Source organism: Netta rufina (assembly GCF_964035555.1).
Source record: "Netta rufina genome assembly, chromosome: 18".
NCBI classification, from domain to species: domain Eukaryota; kingdom Metazoa; phylum Chordata; class Aves; order Anseriformes; family Anatidae; genus Netta; species Netta rufina.
The window spans coordinates 2,167,868-2,183,451 of NC_140142.1; the positions used below are offsets into that span (position 1 = coordinate 2,167,868).

The 15,584-nt window shown below is 50.0% G+C and overlaps 2 protein-coding genes across 2 annotated transcripts; one reads left to right on the top strand and one right to left on the bottom strand.

Annotated features, from left to right (window-relative positions):
• Window positions 1–427: 427 nt before the first annotated feature.
• On the top strand, window positions 428–1,354 carry LOC311216137 (olfactory receptor 14C36-like; the record flags this gene model as incomplete). The annotated part of the gene is made up of 1 exon (XM_084297683.1): window positions 428–1,354. One exon carries the CDS (start codon window positions 428–430, stop codon window positions 1,352–1,354), a length of 927 nt encoding a protein of 308 aa, XP_084153809.1.
• A 6,404-nt stretch (window positions 1,355–7,758) lies between these two features.
• Window positions 7,759–9,481, bottom strand: LOC311216138 (olfactory receptor 14C36-like; the record flags this gene model as incomplete). Its single annotated transcript, XM_084297684.1, has 2 exons — window positions 7,759–7,785; window positions 8,555–9,481. 2 exons carry the CDS (start codon window positions 9,479–9,481, stop codon window positions 7,759–7,761), a joined length of 954 nt encoding a protein of 317 aa, XP_084153810.1.
• Window positions 9,482–15,584: the final 6,103 nt, after the last annotated feature.

Consider the following 15,584-nt stretch of genomic DNA (forward strand, 5'->3'; position numbering starts at 1 on the left):
GCACATCTGATGGCTGATAGCATCTGTCAGGATGGGTCTCTCTGTTTCTCCAGAAAGGAGTGGAAGATGCTTTAGAGAATGGCATTTATAAGGGGTCAGTTTCAGAAGAAGATTGAGGCTTTTTTTATCTGAAGGAGAAGGCTTTTTTTTTTTTTTTTTTGGTTCAGTGCTTTCCGATTCCTGCACTGCAGAGGAGGCAAGTTTGAGGGTACTTTGTTTTCAGGATTGTACAGGAGACTGAGAATCCCAGAGTATTGCACAGAGAGATCAGAATGGAAACAATGAGATTCTGACAGGTTCTCCTGTAAAGAGAGAAGATCGCCTGGGGGGTGTGCTAAGATAGGGAATACGTTTTCTTCATTTAAGTCTGTTCTAACTTTGATCTGCATTCTCATCTTCAACAGGCAGCTGTGCTTAATGTCAGCAAATGCCCAACAGCAGCTCAGTCAGTGAGTTCCTGCTGCTGGCATTCGCAGACACGCGCGAACTGCAGCTCCTGCACTTCGCGCTCTTCCTGGGCATCTACCTGGCTGCCCTCCTGGGCAACGGCCTCATCCTCAGCGCCGTAGCCTGCGACCACCGCCTCCACACCCCCATGTACTTCTTCCTGCTCAACCTCGCCCTCCTCGACCTGGGCTGCATCTCCACCACTCTGCCCAAAGCCATGGCCAATGCCCTCTGGGACACCAGGGTCATCTCCTATCAAGGCTGTGCTGCTCAGGTCTTCTTTTTTGTCTTCTTGATCGTAGCAGAATATTCCCTTCTCACTGTCATGGCCTACGACCGCTACGTTGCCATCTGCAAGCCCCTGCACTACGGGAGCCTCGTGGGCAGCAGAGCTTGTGCCCAGATGGCAGCAGCTGCCTGGGGCAGTGGCTTTCTCAATGCTGTCCTGCACACGGCCAACACATTTTCCCTGCCCCTCTGCTATGGCACTGTTGTGGACCAGTTCTTCTGTGAAATCCCCCACATCCTCAAGCTCTCTTGCTCAAATACTTACCTCAGGGAAGTTAGAGCACTTGTTTTTAGTGTTTTTTTGGCCTTTGGTTGTTTTATTTTCATTGTGGTGTCCTATGTGCAGATCTTCAGGGCAGTGCTGAGGATGCCCTCTGAGCAGGGCAAGCACAAAGCCTTTTCCACGTGCCTCCCTCACCTGGCCGTGGTCTCTCTGTTCGTCAGTACTGCCATATTTGCCTACCTGAAGCCTCCCTCCATTTCCTCTCCATCCCTGGACCTAGTGGTGGCATTTCTGTACTCAATGGTGCCTCCAGTAGTGAACCCCCTCATCTACAGCATGAGGAATCAGGAGCTCAAGAATGCAGTGAGGAAATTGTTTCCATACTTGCTTCTTTAGCATCTGTTATGTATTCAGAGAATGTATTCTTAATAATATGCAAATATTTTGATTCATACTATATCGTATCATTTTTATCATTATTAGTGTTATCATAACATTTTCATTAATAATAATCCTAACAGAAATAAAAGAGTATTCGGGAAAATGACACAACATTTTAAAAATTATTTTTCTCTGTTAATATTTTATTTTATTTATTTATTTATTTATTTATTTTTGTAGTGTAGTTCTCAGCATTCTGAATGTTACATTTTGTCTTAGTTTTTACCATATCATTTAATATACACAGAGATCATGTTTCCTTTGTTGTTAAAGACAATAAAGATACCAGTGGAAATTCATTAGTCTCAGTATCCTTCTCTTTCCATCTCCTCTGGAGCTGGGGGAGCATCCTCAGCATCCTGAAGGGGCTCAGGGCCAAGAGCCCAGCTGCCACGCATAGGAACAGTGTACTTGGATTAGACCTTGTGGATCTAGGTGACAGTCCTATCGTCTCTATAGCAGGGCCAGCACAAAGCCTTTTCCACGTGCCTCCCTCACCTGGCCATGGTGTCCGTCTTCCTCAGGCCTGTCATGGTTGCCTGCCTGAAGCCCCCCCCCATCTCCTCCCCATCCCTGTACCTGGTGGTGGCAGTTCTGTACTCAGTGGTGTCTGTAGTGTAGCACGTCCTCATCTGTAGCATGAGGAGCCAGGAGCTCAAGCATGCCTTGTGGAAATAGATGGCTAGATGTGTCTTGGATGCAAATTTCTGATCTGCTTCTGCACATGACTTGTAATGTCAATAATTATATGAATAGCCAATATACCTGTGGCGTTTTGTTTTGTTTTGTTTTTCGTGGTTGTGTTTCTGTATATTCTTATTACATCAATTCAGCTAATAACACCCATTAAAATGATATGGAAGTACCTGTTGAATATAGCTCATAGACTCTGTGCATGTGAAACCATGATCTCTATGAATTTAAACTTCAGGAAGTTAAAGTTCAATAGGCTTTTTTGTCTGACATCCTTCCTCTGAGACCTGTTCTGGCTCTGCAGGGGCAGTGCCCATGTGCAGGGGTGCAGAGGAAAAGAGTCCCATCCCAACAGCACGGCCAGGGAGCACCAGCGCTTGGGGCATGCAGAGCTGCTCTCTTGCCACTGCCGCCCTGTCCTGCTGAGCCCTGCTGGTGGGATCAGGCCCGGCTGCTCCTCTCACTTGGTGCCAGTGCTGCTGTGGGGCTGTGCTGGGACTGCAGGCAGGGACAGGCAGTGGGCACGGCAGTGGCACAGCTGGCCTCCACTGCAGCACTTCCCTCCTAAGGGGGGATCTCCTCCAAGGTGGACTGAGCAGAGCTCAAGTGCTCAATCTGGTGTGAGCAGGCAGAGGAGAGCCCTGCAGCCCCACGGCTCAAAAAAGCCCCAGCAAAGGAGCCTGGCAAGTGATTCCTTGCAGCCCTGGGGCAATGGCAGTGACCCCATGAGCTGGGTCTGCCTCCCAGCCTGCCCAGCACAGTCCTGCAGAGTGCCCCCATACCCCAGGCACCACAGCCCCCTTACTTTGCAGAGCAGCATCACCAGCTGGGGCTGGGGCTTCAAGGATGCTTCACATGAGTGTCTTCTAGGCCAGCTTCAGACTTCTGGACTTGAGAGTGATCTTCACTGTGCACAAGGAGCTGAGAGACCACCAACAGGCATGGGGCTGGAACATTGCCTGCAAGGTCCCTCCTGCCGTAGCACCTCACAGGACTGGCACGGAACTGGCTCCTGTGTGTCAGAGAGGCTGGGAGCCCAGCAGGTGTGTCATGAGCTTGGTGGATCACAACCAGATCACTTCTACCTGGGCAGGTCCTGGCCCAAAAAGGGGGTGTTTTGTAGGTGTGGTATTATAAGCTCAGTGGTGCATCAGAAGCACTAAGTCCAGCGGGAAGCGACTGGTTGTTAAATGGCCTGTGAGGTGACTGCATTCTGAAGTAGCTGACAGGTCACCCTTGACTCCTGGCTGGGATCTGTGCCTTTAGGCTCACATCTGCCAGTGTCCATGGTAGGGCAGCAGAAGGCACTTGCTGTGCATGTGGTTTCTGAGATCGGCTCTTTCTAAGTACCTGGTAGGCCCCATAGAGGAAGAGGTCTTGGGTAGGGGTTGTCATGTCAGAGGTGTCAGCTTTTGCCTGAAGTCATTCTTTAGGACTGCTTTCAGTTTTCTACACAGAGGGGGCCACTGCCTCCAAGACACTTGGGGCAAACTGAACCATGCATGAGGGTTTGGAAAAAGGTACCCTGCATGCACAGAAGCCATTCCATATCCAAAAGTTGGAGGCAGGAAACCAAATTTTGGGGTGGTACAAGAGATGCTGGGCGTATTGTGCAGGGTTCACCTACAGCCTTTGTGTTCTTTTCCATCCTGACTTAGGTGCCATGTCAGTCTCAAGAAAGGAGTAGCCAACAGATATAATGCAGATACTCTGAGATCATGAAAGTTATCAGAAAGCTGCCCCTAAGAAAATGACTGATACGGGGAAATCAGGAGAAACCTGGCCAGGAGAGATGTGAGATTTGGGGGAGGGAAAAAGAGTTTGGCCAGCAGAAATTAATGATTTCTGTGAGTTTAGAACAATCAGGCAATGTTGATTCTGTTGTAACGCTGCCTTAAAACAGTCATGTAAAGCCCTTCCCCTATTCTAACCAGTGACATTAATCCCCAAATAAGTGACATTAATCCTCAAAACTAAATGCTACTCCACACCCTGATAGGAATCCACGACTCTTATGCCTGACCTAAAACTATCCCTTCAAGCCAAAACTCAGCCCATAGCCCCTTTCCCTTATCTTTACTCTCTCGCTCACCCTGATCTGATCAGATTGTGGACCACAAGGAGGAGATGGGTGGGAATGCTCTGAGGAGCTCAGCTCTGCCTCAGGATCTCCTGCCCCAGCAGGAGGAATGTGACTGTGGCAGTGACTGTGAGGTTAATTCTGTCTCTGCACTTGATAGGGCAGCAGCAGGAACGTGTCACAGAAAGGGACTGGGAGGTCACTTGTGTCTGGAGGTGGCAGGTCAGCCTTGACTTCTCCCTGAGATCTGTACTTTTGGGCTGACATCTGGCAGTGGCCCTGCTAGGCCAGCAGAAGGCACCTGCTTGGCATGCTGACTGGGGGATCCCCTCTGCCTCCAGAGCCAGGACGACCCAGGCAGAAAGAAGGCCCCCATATGGGTTGTCCTGTCCCTTCTGCTTGAGTCCATGACTGCACAGCAGCAGGCACAAGGCTTGGCTGTGTCTAGCCAAGAAGCTGCAAGGCCAGCAGCAGGCCCCTGGCTTGAAAGACGCTGTTGAGGTGACTTGTGTCTGCTTGGCTGACTGGATGCAAGAAGGCTGATGGGTTGGGATGCCTACTTCAGGAGGGGTTTCCACCCTGATGGAGATTTCTGTGGTAATAGGAAAGAGCGGGAAAGAAAAAACTGCCACAAAGTGTTCCATGGAAGGCTGGCACTGGTCACGAGGAGGAAGAAATGTCTCTCAAAGGGTCATTCTGTGGTGCCAGAGGTCACCCTCTGATCAGACCCTGGCTTTGTGTTTCAAGGAACAGCTGGTGAGGGCTGATGAGGCATCAGTGAAAGCAAGGCATGAGAGCAAGATGGTGAACAGAGGTGGGTGCCTGAAGCCTTCAAGACAATAGGGCAATGTGTGGGAAAGCATTGGAAAGCCTGCAGAGGAGAAGGCAGAGTGTGCTAGTAAAAAGGGAGGGCCCCAACATGTGTGAACTTCTTGTCCCCTTGGCTCGAGCTTAGGAGGAGAGATGTTATATTCATTGTGATGGGGCCTCATGTATTCCTTGCAACCCTGTGCAGCACCTCGGAGGTGTCATACCATTATTCTTCTCATGGCATCACACTGACCACCCCATCCCACAGACCCCAGGAACAGCCTTGAGGCAGACATGGGAATGCAGGATCTCTCCTCCAGGTAGCTGGGGTCAGGCCTTTTCATCTTCACCAAAGCCAAGCAAGACTTTTCTCAGCATAGTGCTTTGCCTGTCTGTAACCATGGCCTCCAATTACCTGCCCTAACAAGGCCCTGGGGAGGCTTTGTTAGGAACAGCCCTCAGTGGGGCCCATTAATATTCCAAGTCTCTTCAACTTTTCGTTCTGACTTTACTTTCTCTAGCAGTTGCATCATTCACCTCTCAGTACCTGAGCTTCATAGACTCAGTACCAAAATCCAAATGGAACTCATTAAAATGCAGAAACTCCTAACATCTCTTCCATAGTATTCTTCAAGCCTTCACACCTTGTGCAGCTAATTCCAGAGCTTGCATGATGTAATTAAGGAAGAAGATTTCAAAGAGTTAACAATAAAAATATTTTCTTGTTTCAAAGGCTGAATTTTGCTGCATTTCAGTTTGGAGCATCATTCTCCTATTGCTATTCATCCAGGGTGACTTATTTGGAGACCTTCATCGGGAGAAAGAGCAGAGTTTGCTGGTCTGACACCTCCACTGCCAGCAGTGGTCTTTGTCCCTGTAACTGAAGTCCAGCCCAGTACATGAAACCCTTATAAGATAAGTCAGGGGTGTGCTTAGAAAATAATAAAATAAAATAAAATAAAATAAAATAAAATAAAATAAAATAAAATAAAATAAAATAAAATAAAATAAAATAAAATAAAATAAAATAAAATAAAATAAAATAAAATAAAATAAAATAAAATTGAAATGAATTTTGGAATCTGAGAAATTCAGCCTGAATCTCAGTACACACCTGGACATCCATGGTTTCTCTTGAGTCTTCTGTGGAAAACTCAGGGTGAAAAATAAAGAAAATATATCTTTATTGGCTGTAGCTGTACCCATGAACTTGGCCTCATTGGGGAAATTGTCCCCTTCCAGACACAGAAACCTACATTGGGTAGAGTGAAAAGACCTGCCCATTCAATGGAGTAGGGCAAAGTCCTACTTCCTGTGCTATAGATGTAGAAGGCAAAAAGAATTGCACTGTGCCTGACACTACCCTGGGATGTGTAACCCAGGTCAGGCAACTTTACCTTAGTGCTGACAAGTCCTTCACTAAAGCACACTCCCAAGCTCTACATCTACACCTTGGCTCTCCAGTCGATGACCCAGCTCATGGATGGCAATCAGGGAGTCTCGGTTAGCGCGACGCTGCCTCAGGTGCACCACCATGGTAGCCATTGGCACCTGCTGTTCTTCAACCCTCAGCAAACCCCCAACAGAAGGATTCTGTGGAAGGCCAAGCAAGGTAGACAACTGTTTCATGTCCTTTGTCTCCAAGGCAGCTCTGCCAAAGCCCCACTGGTGGTGTCCTCTTGGAACTCTGAATTCCCTCTCCTGAAGCAGTCTATGCCAAGGATGCACATAGCCTCTGGGCCAGTCCCAGTGGGGTGGTTTTGCCATTCCTTCCCAGTTAGACTCACCTCAGTCTCCAGTACAGTTAACTGTTGGGATCCCCCTGTCACTCCAGAAATACAGGTGGGTTCTACCTCTTTCTAGCTTGATGGCATTAGGGTACACTGTGCACCGGTGTCCAGTAGAGCCTGATACATTTATGGGTCTGATGTGCCAGGCCCTTAAATATACACAGTCCAGTAAATCTGATTGTCGTTTTTCTTCCTGCCTGCCCCTGTCTGGAAGTAGGACTCCTCTACACCTGCTTGTCGTATTTATAACTGTGTCTGGTAAACAGCCCACTGGAAACACATCCCACCATGGCAGGGGAGAGGGTGCTGACAGTGAATGAAGGAATTTCGGTGAAGGAATTGGAGCCCAGCAGAGACAAGGAGTCAAGGCAGTGTGGTGGGGGAGGCCAGCAGAAGCAGCCCAAGGGGTGGTGCTGCTTGTGAGGACACGTTTGAGGCAGCAGCCGGAGTGGGCAGCAGCTGTGCGCAGGCGAGGGGAGGCCAGGAAGTGCATGGCAGGAGCCCTCCTGCCAGCAGAGCCAAGGCCGGGGCCGAGCCCAAGGGCAGAGGCAGGCCCAGGGCAGGGGGCTGCAAGGGCCATGCTGAGCTCCCTGCCCCTGCAGCAGCCGCCCTGGCCCTCGGCCTCCTCTCCCCTGCCCCTGCAGCTCTGGGCTCCCTTGGTGCAGCCCTGGCTCTGCAGCACCTAGCCCTGCTGGGAGCCTTCCCCTGCATGCTGCCACCGCTCCCTGACGCTGCTGTTGCCCTCTGCCGGGCACTGCCCAGCCCAGCCCCTGCCCACCTCTCCCCACCTCCCTGCCCTCTCCTCAGCCCAGTAGCCCAGGCTGTGCTGGCCCCAGGGCAGTGCCCAGTGCAGGCTGCTGCAGGGCTCTGGGCATGGCCACCACAGCCCCAGCCCCTCGCAAGGCACCGCAGCTGCTGGCACAAAGGCGGCTCTGGGCCTCTCTAGTGTCTCCTGTTCTGGGGCCAACTATGGTGATGCTGGTGCATTATGCTACGGGTCCATTAAGCTTTTCCTGCAAGACCCATTGGCAGCAGATATGGAAGAGGCTTCCAGGTTTCAGGGTTTGCCGTGAGCAGCCCCTTGTATTATTGTGGTGCTAGCAGGGGGGCCAGCTGTGACCCAGGGCTGCACAGTGCCTGCTGCTATCTGCAGGGACAGGGATGCCACTGCAGAGACAACAGGACTGTCACTAAGGTAGACAAGATCTCAGGGCTAACCCAAACATAAGAGCACAAGAGAACAAACTGGAAGCCAAGAGAGCAGCAGGGAAAAGGCCACGTCCTGCTGCTGGCCATGGCCATGGCTCCAGGGAAGCAGCAGCCCCGGCCCGAAGGCAGCAGAGAGGCAGAGCCCAACGGGCAGTGAGGGGCAAGCCCAAGGGACACTGGGGCTGCTCCTATATGTCGCAACTGGGCTCTTGGTCCTGAGCCCCTCCTGCATGCTGGGGCTGCTCCCATGAGGACACGGGACCTCTGACCAGTGACATTCTGAATGTATTTCGGATGCCTTCCTTATTGTCTTTATTCACGGAGGAAACCTAGGTCTACAGGTACATGAGATGACTGGGATAAGGTAAATAAATTAGCATGATGATGGTTAAAAAATCCATTATTCAAATAAAAATAATATTTAAAAAAATTAAAGATGTTAAATAAAAAAAAAATTAAACAATAAAAATTGTTCCCTCAGTTTCCCAAATAACTTCTCATTCCAATTAATATTTTTATTTTACATTATTGATTATGACAATAATAATAATGAGCACAGCACATCTCTGATACTTTAAAAGCATGTATAGAAACAGTTTTAATCAAAGCATTCCTGAGCTCCTGGTTCCTAATGCTATAGATGAGAGGGTTCATTGCTGGTGGCACCACCGAGTACAGAACTGCCATCACCAGGTCCAGGGATGGGGAGGAGATAGAAGGGGGCTTCAGGTAGGCAACTGTGGCTGTGCTGACAAACAGGGAGATCATGGCCATGTGAGGGAGGCACGTGGAAAAGGCTTTGTGTCGTCCCTGAGAGGAGGATATCCTCAGCACTGCCCTGAAGATCTGCACATAGGACAACACAGTGAAAACAAAACAACCAAGGACTAAAAAAACACTAAACACAAGTGCCCCAATTTCCCTGAGGTAGGCATCTGAGCAGGAGAGCTTCAGGATCTGTGAGATTTCACAGAAGAACTGGTCCACAGCATTGCCTCGGCAGAGGGGCACTGAAAATGTAGTGGCCGTGTGCAGGACAGCATTGAGAAGGCCACTGCCCCAGGCAGCTGCTGCCATCTGGGCACAAGCTCTGCTGCCCACGAGGCTCCCGTAGTGCAGGGGCTTGCAGATGGCAACGTAGCGGTCATACGCCACGATGGTGAGGAGATAGTACTCTGAACCAAACAAGAAGACTAAAAAGAAGACTTGAGCAGCACAGCCTTGACAGGAGATGGTCCTGGTGTCCCAGAGGGCATTGGCCATGGCTTTGGGCAGAGTGGTGGAGATGCAGCCCAGGTCCAGGAGGGCGAGGTTGAGGAGGAAGAAGTACATGGGGGTGTGGAGGCGGTGGTGGCAGGCTACGGCACTGAGGATGAGGCCGTTGCCCAGGAGGGCAGCCAGGTAGATGCCCAGGAAGAGCGCAAAGTGCAGGAGCTGCAGCTCACGCGTGTCTGCGAATGCCAGCAGGAGGAACTCACTCACAGAGCTGCTGTTGGGCATTTTCTGACATTGAACACAGCTGTCTGTTGAAGAGAAGGCAGAAAAAATTTAGACGATACTTCTCTGAAAAATTCCTACTGCAAGCTTTAAAGCACACCCAGCCTGAGCCTCTCTCTCTACAGGAGAACCTTTCTGCAGCTCTCTTGCTTTAGCTGTGGCTGGTGCTGGCTGAGAGTGGCACTGGGAGTAGGGGCTGCTATGGCTCCAGAGGAGTCCTTCCTGCTGTGCAGCAGGAGGGAAGCAGGAACACAATGAAAACTCAACTTCAGATCATTTGTCAAATCCATGAGCTTTGCGGTGTTGTTGGAAACCACTCATCTGTGTATAGAGTTCAATAGGCCACTGCCCACCAGTCTTGTTTTAAGCTGCCTTGTATCTCCTGTCTCTGAGTTGCAGGATCATCCCACTCAGGTCTTTCCACGAGAAGAATCTGGAGTCAGCTGTGAGCAGAGAAGCCCCACTTCAAGTGCAGCTGGACGGAAACCTCACCTTGTCTCTGGAGGACTGAGAAGAACCTCAGCTCTTCCCTCTTTGCCTCACTCCAGCTGCCAACAGAGAGCCATCCAGCAGTACGGAAAGGGCCTTAGCACAGAGGAGTCTTCTTCTTGGGAACGCTGGATAAAACAAGGATGCCATTAGAGAGCTGCATCCTGATGGAAAACAGCCTGCAGCCCATGAGAACACCTCACAGAGAGCCGGGTATCCACATGAAGGGATATCGCAGCATCCCAGCTGCACCCCTGCAGGTTCTGGAGGAGGCTTGGCCACTCTACCCATAACTGACCAGGGGCACCTGCCTTATGACACTCCAAGGGGCTTCTGCCAGACTTCCTCCCCTCACAGAGCAGCCCAGCAGGACTCTCAAAGCCTACTGCATTGCCCACTGCCCTCCCAGAAACAACACCCAGCACGAGACCCTTCCAGGACCTGCAGCTGCATGGCCCTGCAGCCAGACACTTACCTTGTCAAGGGCTGTGCAGGTTTCTCCTGCAGGCAGCTCTCAGCATCCTCCCACTGCCAACTGCCTCCAAGCCCACTCCCCTTTTCTCCTTTCCCCATGCCAGCTGCAGTCAGAGCCCCCAGCCCTGCTGCGCTGTGCAGAGGACCTGCTCCTGGGCACAGCTGTCTCTGTGCTTTATGGAACTTTCTCAAATGTGTTTTTTTTTTCATGTCCCAGGAGCCCTGCCCAGCTCAGCAGCACAGGCCCAGCCCAAGGCATTGGAATCACCCCTCTGGTGGCTTTGCTGATGAGCCCAAGAGGAGTCAATTAGGCTCTGGTGCTTTAATGTTTAGCTGTCTCCTCAAAGCTTTAGTGGCAGAGAAAATAGCCATAGCCATGGACCCAAATATCTCATAAGGCAGCTCTGTAAGAAGCTGGCCTGGTTCCTTGTGAGAAGGCACCACTGCTCGTATGGCATCCCTGTGGTAGAAACCCTTCCTGAAGTAGGTATCCCAACCCAGCAGGCTCCTTGCAACCTCTCAGCCAACCAGACACAAGTCAGCTCCGCAGCAGCTTCCAAGCCATGGGCCTCCTGCTGGCCTTGCAGCTTCTTGGCTACACACAGCCAAGCCTTGTGCCTGCTGCTGCCCACTCATGGACTCAAGCAGAAGGGACAGGACAACCCATATGGGGGCCTTCTTTCTGTCTGGGTCCTCCTGGCTCTGGAGGCAGAGGGAATCCCCCAGTCAGCATGCCAGCTAGGTGCCTTGACTTCTCAAAAGGTCCTACCACCTACAGGCACAAGTGACCTCACAGTCCCATTCCATGACACGTTCTTGCAGCTGCCCTATCAAGTGCAGAGACAGAAGTGACCTCACAGTCACTGCCACAGTCACATTCCTCCTGCTCAGGCAGGAGATCCTGACGCAGAGCTCACATCTCTCTTGTCTCATAGGGACTAGATTTTACCTTTCTGTGTTAGAGATTAAGCAAAGTTTTTGTTGGAAAATTTGGTGTTCTGTTTGTGGTGTCATGTTTCTGGTTACGGTATGGGCAAGCATTAAGGTTTAGGGTTTTGTTTAGGTCTGGCAAGAAGTCTAGGGAAAAATAGAGCATTTTAATGATAGTGTTAAGGGCAGGGATCAGGGTGAGCAAGAGAGTAAAGGAAAGGAAAGGGGGCTACGGGCTGAGTTTTTCTTCAGGTGATATTTTGAGTTCTGCTTTCCAATAGTGGATTCCTGTCAGGATGTTGCACTAATGTTTAGGTTTAAGGATTATTGTTTTTTTTTTGAAAATAGTTTACAGGCCCTACGAGAATTTCTGAAATCAGTTTTACAGCAGCATCAACATTACAGGAACTCACTTACACTTATCTCTACAAAGTTAAGTTTCCGACCTCCTCTTCCCTTCCTCTTCCCTCCCACAAATCTCACATTTCTCCTGGCCAGGCTACTCCTGACCTCCCCATATCAGTCATTTAACTGAGATCAGCTTTCTGATGGCTGTTATTATATTAGAGTGCCTGTCTTACCTCTGTTGGCTACTCTATTCTGTGGTATTAGAATGCTCTAGACTCTATATTCCAGACTCTGTTGGCTATTCTAGTCTATTAGTACGAAAGCCTCCCATGGGAATTGTTTGGGTAGATAACTGGAAGCCATGATTATAGACAAGAAAAGGCACTGTGCTGAGAAATCTTGGTTTGTTTTGGTGAATCAGAAGGTGAAGGCCTGACCCCAGCCACTGGAGGGGAGATCCTGCACCCCCAGCACCCCCATGTCTCACTCTTCCTGGGGTCTGTGGGGCAGGGGGTGATGCCCAGAATATCATCTGAAGGACAATGGTATGACACTTTCCCGCATTTGTGAAGGGTTGAAAGGAGAATTCATAGTCCCAATGCCATGAGTAAAACACATCTCCTCATAAGCCATGGCCAAGGGGACAAAGATGTCAGTGCTGCTGCAGCCTTCCATTCTTGTCAGAGCCCTCTGCCTTCTCCTCTACATGCTTTCTTGTGCTGTCCCACACTTCCCTGAAGGCTGCAGACAGACACTTCTCTTCCCCACCTTGCTCTCACTCTGGTATTCCCATGATTTCACTGCTGCCTCTCCACTCTCACCAGCTGTTCCTTCAAACACAAGGGCATGGGCTGATCCAAACTCCCTCTGGGTGACCTCTGGACCCACAGCACAAGTGCCAGTGCCTCACCTCCAAGTCAAGAATTTCATCTGACTATCTACTCTAAATCTACCCTCTTGAAGTTTAAAACCATTTCCCTTGTCCTATGATAGAGTCATCGAAATCATAAAAGCACAAATTTGGAAAGGACCTACAAGACCATTTAGTCCAACCTTCCTATCACTAATACTGCCTACTAAGCTACTGAGCCATAGCTCCTAGCATCTTGTCCTGCTGGTTCTTGAATACTGAGGGTCAGTGAGTCCACCACGTCCCTGAGCAGACCATTCTAGTTCCCGACTACTCTTTGAGAGAAAAAGTTTTTTGTGATATCTAATCTAAACATCCCCAGGCACAACTTGTGGCCATTTCCTCGAGTCCTATCATTAGTTATCTGAGAGAAGAGGCTGACCCCCACCTCATCACAACCTCTCTTCAGGAAGTTGTAGAGTGCAATGAGGTCTCCCCTGAGCCTCCTCTTCGCCAAAGTAAATAGTCTCAGTTCCCTCAGCCACTCCTCATAAGACCTGTGCTCCAGTCCCCTCAACAGTTTGGTTTCCCTTCTCTGGACATGTTCCAGGACCTCGATGTCCTTCTTGTAATGAGGGGCCCAAAACTGAACACAGTGCTCAAGGTGTTGCTTCACCAGAGCCGAGTACAGGAGGACGATCACCTCCCTGCTCCCGCTGGCTGCATTATTTCTAATACAGGCCAGGATGCCCTTGGCCTATTTGGCCACCTGGGCACACGGCTGGCTCATGTTCAGCTGAGCATCCATCAACACTCCCAGGTCCTTTTCCTCTTCATAGTCTAGCCACTCTGCCCCAAGCCTATAGCATTGCATGGAGTTATTGTGGCCAAATTACAGGACCCTGCACTTGGCCTTGTTGAACCTCATCCCATTCACCTCAACCCAGCAATCCAGCCTATCCAGATCCCTCTGAAAGGCCACCCTACCCTCATGTGGATCGTCACTACCTCCGAGCTTGGTGTCATCTGCAGATTTAGTGAGGGTACACTCACTCCCCTCATCTAGGTCATCAATAAAGACATTAAACAAGATAGGTCGCAGTACCGACCCCTGGGGGACACCACTTGTAACAGGATGCCAGCTGGACTAACCAAAAATCTTGGTTAAAAGCTCTGAGGAGAGCCTTGATGGGCTTTGTATGGACAACGGTAGCAGTGCCACAGGTAATCATACAAACATGGGATCACAGAATCATAGAATGGTTTTGGTTCAAAGGGACATCAAAGATCACCTTATTCTTCTTAACAGAGATAAACAAAACCCTAAACCACAAAGCTTGCCCATACCCTAACCACAGATGTCACAACTTAAACAGAATACCAAACACTTGGTAACACAAAAACTAATTTTTCCTTAATGTTTAATAGAGAAAGGTGAGCCCTAGTCCCTAATACCAAACATGTACAAATAACATTGAAAGTCCCTGTACCTGTGCATTAACCTTCTCACCTTCAACAACCCTCCTAAACCTTACCTTAAGGCACTTGGCACCTTGGGGCAAAGCAGGAACCGAGGTTACTGTGTAGTCACACGGAATTCAAAGCTGAATGTGAGGGGTCTGATCAGCTTGTGGGCCACAAGGAGATGGGTGAGAATTCTCTGAGCCCTACCTCAGGATCGCCTGCCCCAGCAGGAGGAATGTGACTGTGGCAGTGAAAGTGAGGTGACTTCTGCCTCTGCACTTGATAGGGCAGCAGCAAGAACGTGTCACAGAAAGGGACTGTGAGGTCACTTGTGTCTGGAGGTTGCAGGTCAGCCTTGACTTCTCCCTGGGATCTGCACTTTTGGGCTGACAGCTGGCAGTGGCCCTGCTAGGCCAGCAGAAGGCACCTGCTTGGCATGCTGACTGGGGGATCCCCTCTGCCTCCAGACCCAGGAGGACCCAGACAGAAAGAAGGCCCCCAGATGGGTTGTCCTGTCCCTTCTGCTTGAGTCCATGACTGGGCAGCAGCAGGCACAAGGCTTGGCTGTGTCTAGCCAAGAAGCTGCAAGGCCAGCAGCAGGCCCCTGGCTTGGAAGCTGCTTCTGAGGTGACTTGTGTCTGGTTGGCTGAAAGGCCGCAAGGAGCCTGCTGGGTTGGGATGCCTACTTCAAGAGTGGTTTCCACCCTGATGGAGCTTTCTTTGGTAGTAGGAAAGAGCAGCAGAAAAAAACTGCCATGAAGCATGCCCTGGAACTTTGGCACTGGCCATGAGGAGGAAGAAATATCCAGGGGAAAAAGCTGGTCTTGCTGATGGAGACTTAGGCAAAGAAGGAATTAAGTACCTCAGCCTTCACCTCCTTTCTTGTCACCAGCTTTCCCCCCACATCCAATAAAGGATGATGATTCTCCTTAATCCTCCTTTATTTGGAGTTTATATATAAATAGTTTTTGTTTCTTTGACATAAATATACAGATTGAGCTCCAGCTGGACTTTGGCCCTTTTAATTTTCACATGCACAGCCCCGTAACATTCAGGACACAGCTCCAGACAAACTGACAGCTTGCATGAGAAGGAAGCACAGAAGAGGTGGAACCTGGCAGCCTTCCATATCCTGCACTTCTGTGACTCTGTGCTTCAATTCCATTCAACTGGCTACTCCTGTGTTATCCAAACTTTCCTGCAACTCCTGCTGCTTTTGTCTTGTCAGAGACAACACAATCATACAAAGGTTGAACCATCTGTGTACAGACATTAACACCTGACAGAATGAAACTTCAGTGTGGTGCATACAAGCAGTGGTGCCTGCTCAGCAGGAACCAGACCAGCTTCCTACAGAACTGCCTTATGAGGAGCATGGCCACCAAGAAGATCTGAGTTATCATACTCAGCTCAGACCCGGTGTGACACCGCACGGACAAGTGCCTACAACTAGCTGGTAAAGAGGTGAAGGTCTGGGAGTCCCTAGGACAGCCTGGTGTGGAGAGGAGCAAGGGTTCTACCAAGGCTGAAAGTCCCAACACTGAGGCCTGA